The 5001-nt window shown below is 36.9% G+C and overlaps 1 protein-coding gene and 1 non-coding gene across 2 annotated transcripts in view; both read right to left on the reverse strand.

Moving 5' to 3' along the window:
- The window catches only part of Gtf2a1 (general transcription factor IIA subunit 1), a 30375-nt gene that overhangs the window by 14952 nt on the left and 10422 nt on the right, over positions 1 to 5001 (reverse strand). Inside the window, exons 3-4 of the mRNA XM_021201877.2 lie at positions 3965 to 4175; positions 941 to 1005 (exon numbers count right to left, since the gene is read on the reverse strand). Of these exons, the coding sequence (XP_021057536.1) occupies positions 941 to 1005; positions 3965 to 4175 (276 nt within the window). The remainder of the gene's footprint in view (positions 1 to 940; positions 1006 to 3964; positions 4176 to 5001) is intronic.
- Positions 1794 to 1936, reverse strand: LOC115064497. The gene has a single exon (XR_003844335.1). It is a non-coding gene; the product is annotated as a small nucleolar RNA SNORA79 (small nucleolar RNA).

Raw genomic sequence — 5001 nt, forward strand, 5'->3', positions numbered from 1 at the left:
GAGGTGGGGGGAGGGGTATGGGAATCTTTCGGGATAGCATTTGAAATGTAAATAAAGAAAATAATAATAATAAAAAAAAATAAAATAAAATGGAGTTGATCCAAGAAAAAAAAAAAAAAAAAGAATGGGATATTCAATATGCCTGGCCACCTGAAATGGAACAAAATTCTTCTTATTTTACTACATAAAATACACCTTAAGGTATAATTTTAAAGATTACAATAAAGCAAACTATGTATTATACTTAAGTCACAACAAAGATTCTTTGAACATACAACTTCAGCGTAGCATCCTTGAGTGGGGCATGTTGGCACATGCCTTTAATCCCAGGATTTGGCAGGCAGATCACTGTTTGAGGCTAGCCTGGTCTGAAACCCTGTCTCAAAACAAAACAAACAAACAAACAAAAGCAAAACAAAACAAGGAAATAGCTTCCTTGACCACTTACTCAAATGTACATAGTTAGCACAACTAGATTTAATGGCTTAAAAAGAAACAGAAGGTATAAGCTTGAGTGGGTGGGTAGAAAAGAAGGGGTGCATCTAGGAAAGTTGGGGTAGAGGTGAATATGATTAAAATACACCACATGCAATTCTCAAATAATAAAATTAAAATTTTAAAAGAGAAATAGCTATCTTGAATTGTCCAAAACAATTCATTTTCAACAAGTTTATAAACTTAGCCTTCCTGTACTTACATTTAACTGACCTCATGACATACAAGTGCCAGTGTCAGCTATGAACTATCTATCCACAAAGAGTATCTTTGTATTTTTAAAGAAAATTACATAGTTTTATAAACCTTAAAGATTTGATTTGTCATTAACAACTATGTGCACAAATCTTCCATAATCCTCAAGTTGTTAAATAATACACATAGGAATAACTGCAATTTTAGATTAAATAAATAAAGCCAGTTCATGCCTGTGTTCAAGTCTTACCGTAATACTTGATGCATTCATATGTTGTAGCAACTTAGAATCAGGAACAATAACTTGTGGTGTAGCTACAAAAATAGAAAAAAGGTCCATTTACAAACAAGAGTACTTCAGAGCTGCAGGAATGTTATAAAATGCCAAAACCTTTTTTACCTTTTTCATGCTTTTGTTGCATTTTCTACTTTAAAATACTCTGAAACTATTTGCTATTTTAGACTTTCTAAATTTTTTTCCTATGGAAATCAACAGCTCAAATATATTTATTTTATATTGAAAAACATTAATAAAATGACAATAGGCATTGCAGTGCATGCTTTTAACTCCAGCATTCAGAAAACAGAGGCAGAAACATCTGAATTCAAAGGCAATGTGGTCTATATAGTAGGACAGTGTCTAAAAACAACAAACAAAAAACCCTACAACATCCTTTTCTAGCAACTTGACTGCTACCACGATCATGGCATTTTAATTAACTATTTGAAAAATTCAAATCAATGGGTTAAAAGTGCTTGTTCTATACAAGCCGGAAGACCTGAGTTAGAATCTCCAGAACACACATAAAATCCAGCTACATAGCATGAACAATCTAACACCATTGCTCTATGTAGGAGATGGGGAGCTACCAGGGAGCTGAGTCAGAGTCAGGAGAGCGCTAAGCTTGAGGACAGCTAGCCTAGTGTATGTAGAGGAAAACAACAGAGATTCTGTCTCAAAGTAGAAAGCAAGGATCAACACCTGAACTTGTCTTCTGACTTCCATGCTGCGCCATGGTACATGAGCACCTACATCTGCATGTGTGCACACAAGCCTCACACTCAAGGAAGAAACAACAGCAATGTTAGTTAAAAACAGAAGTAATTGTTTAACCCCGCAAATTTCAGAGAATACATAGATAATCCCAATATCTTGATATTCTCTGAGTGAAAAAAGTCAATTTTAATTTATGATGACCTAAAATCCTAGTGCCATGCCTATAGGCAATAGGAGGAACAGCCATCAAAGATGAAATGAAAAGCAGGTCTGAAGAGTGGGGAGATGGCTCAGCAGGCAAGGGCACTTGCCACCAAGCCTAAGACCTGAGTGCCATCCTTAGAGCCCACGTGGCAGGAGAGAACAGATTCCTGCAAGTTGTCCTGACTGCCACATGGATGCCATGGACCACCACTCCTACACACACACACACACACACACACACACACACACACACACACGAAATTAAGTTAAAGAATCCTTAAAAAGGATACTCAAAATCTATTAGCTGTAAATAGTAAACCACATCATATCCGCTTTCTGCTACATCTAACTATTCACTGTACATTTCACTTACTCTCAGATGAAGCAAACCAGTCACCGAGCAGTTGCCACCTTAAGCTATGCTTTCATTTACCTGAAGTTTCCTTTCTAGTCAAATTCACCTAACTACAATATTCAGAAAATTTTGTAACTCAATAGATTTTTGTCATATATTAAAAAAAAAAAAAAAAAAAAAAAAAACTATGTATGATGGATCGAGATCCTTCTTTGTTTTGGAGTTTTTTGAGATAAGTTTTCTCTATGTAACTCTGGCTGTCCTGGAAATTACTCTGTAAACCAGGCTGGCCTTGAAATCAGAGATATGCCTGCCTCTGCCTCCTGAGTGCAGGATTTAAAGATATGGCAAGATTCTTAATCTTTCCAGGGCCCAGATTTCCTTCAACTGCGAAATTGAGCTAATAAGCTATTCTGCAACACCTCAATAAAGGTTAATGCAACAGGACCTATAACATGATTTGAATATTGTAAACTATGACAGAGTCTATAATGAGTTTTTTCTTTCTTTAAATCAAGCATTAAAAAGTTAATTAGGGGCTGGCGAGATGGCTCAGCTGGTAAAAGCAGTGATTGCTTTTCTGAAGGTCCTGAGTTCAAATCCCAGCAACCACACAGTGGCTTACAACCACCTGTAACGAGATCTGAAACCCTCTTCTGGTACGTCTGAAGACAACTACAGTGCACTTACATATTATAATAATAAATATTAAAAAAAAAGTTGAATTAAATTTTCAGACTACCAAAGTTACAAAATTTCTCCAGTATTCAAGATGCATGAACAAAACAAACATGTCTTTGAAAGAACATGTTTCATAAACTACCTTATATTATATTCATTCATAAATAAGTCTGTATAGGTAGGGACCCCCATTTTCTTTTATCTTACACAATATCTACAAAGTGTGAAGTATGGATCCTTGCCTTTCACCTATGTGGCACAAGGTTTCTTTGTAGTGTTTCTAGCATATATAACAGCTTAGCTGGCCCGTAACCTTCTGGGAATCTATCTCTACTACCTATCTCCCCACAGGGATACAGAACTCCTCCTGGCTTTATGCTCTTGGGACTCTATGTCTCTTTACCTGGTCCCCAGCTCTCAGCTCATTCACATATTATAGCTCCCCTCATAGGGATGTTCTTCATAACTTCTGCCTTTTCTTATTTTCTTTTGCCATTGTTGAGGTAAGGTCTCATGTAGCCCAGGCTGGCTTCCAACTCACTCACTATATAACTAACGGAAGATGACCTTAAATATCTGGTCCTGCCTTTTCCTAAATGCTAGGATTACAGACATGCTCCACAATGCCCAGTTTATGCAGTGGTGGGGATTGAACCCAGGGCCTCAGGTATGCTAGGCAAGCACTCTAGCAGTCAACAGAGAAGAGAAAGAGTAATCAGTATAGATCTGTTTAAAAAAGATGATGGATCCATCAAACTTAAAAGTCCAATAAGGGCTGGAGAGATGGCTCCATGGGTAAGAGCACAGACTGCTCTTCCAGAGGTCCTGAGTTCAATTGCAGACACAACCACATGGTGGCTCACGGCCATCTGTAATGGGATCTAATGCCCATTCTGGTGTGTCTTAAGAGAGCAATGGTGTACTTACATACAATCAATCAATCAATCAACCAATCAAACAAACTTAAAAGTCAAAGGAATATTTTCAAAAGACAAGTGTAATTTGTAAGCCACCATAGGGACCTCTAGCCTTCTCACCTTGCTGTGCTGCAGGAATAAGGACCTGTTGGGTCTGTGCTTGCTGAGGTACCGTTTGCTGAGGTTGCACTTGCTGCTGGTGGTGGTGGTGGTGGTGGTGATGCTGCTGCTGCTGGGGTTGATGCTGCTGCTGAACTTGCAACAAAAGCTGCTGTTCTTCTGAATGAAATCCATCTACTGCCCTAGACTGCATTAGTTTATTCTCCCACAGCTAAGACGAAGAACAGTAAAGCCTTCTCAGTGACTTAAAGAAAATTCTGGTCATACAAACAAAATATTAAATTATTAGGTGTTTGCAAATTTCTTCCAGAAATAATACAATCATACACACACACACACACACACACACACACACACACACACACACACACACAAAAACCCAAGTTTTTATACAAGAAAAATAAACCTTAATCAAATCACGTTTATTTTACTGAAGAAAAATTTTTTTTACATTCCAAGAAACTTTCTAGAGTAATTCCTCAGTTAGCAGGTATTATTTAACAGGGTTCCCAGAATCAATCCCTGAATAATCACAGCTTTTTTTTTATTTTGAAATATTAAACTGCTTTTATGGAACTCAATACAAATTTTCTATCTCTTCAATAGGACTCAAAAGGAGAAATACTCATCCATCTGTCCTCAATGAGAATTATGTGAAATAAAGGCATTCTTTAATAAGTTAAAGAAAATGAGAAATGGCCATCCCAATCCTCTATACCTCGTGCAATGTCCTTCCTTCTAATACGAAGGCTGACAATCACTTTCTGCTTAGTCACTTCTATAAGCTCAACATTATCTAACCTAAAAACTCAAACTCGGCAATGTTCTACCTTTCTGACTCCTGAAAGGATGTCACCATGGGAAAATTCTACCTGATGAAATTTTGTTTTATGCACAAAACCATTAAAATAGTGTGTACAATTAATTCCTAGTCATGTATAAAAGGTGTATGTGAAACATAAGTAAAATAGTGTGCATAATTAATTCCTAGCAATGGACAGGTGTATGTGAAACATAAGTAAAATAGTGTGCATAAT

The sequence above is a fragment of the Mus pahari genome, chromosome 7, assembly GCF_900095145.1.
Source record: "Mus pahari chromosome 7, PAHARI_EIJ_v1.1, whole genome shotgun sequence".
Lineage (NCBI taxonomy): Eukaryota > Metazoa > Chordata > Mammalia > Rodentia > Muridae > Mus > Mus pahari.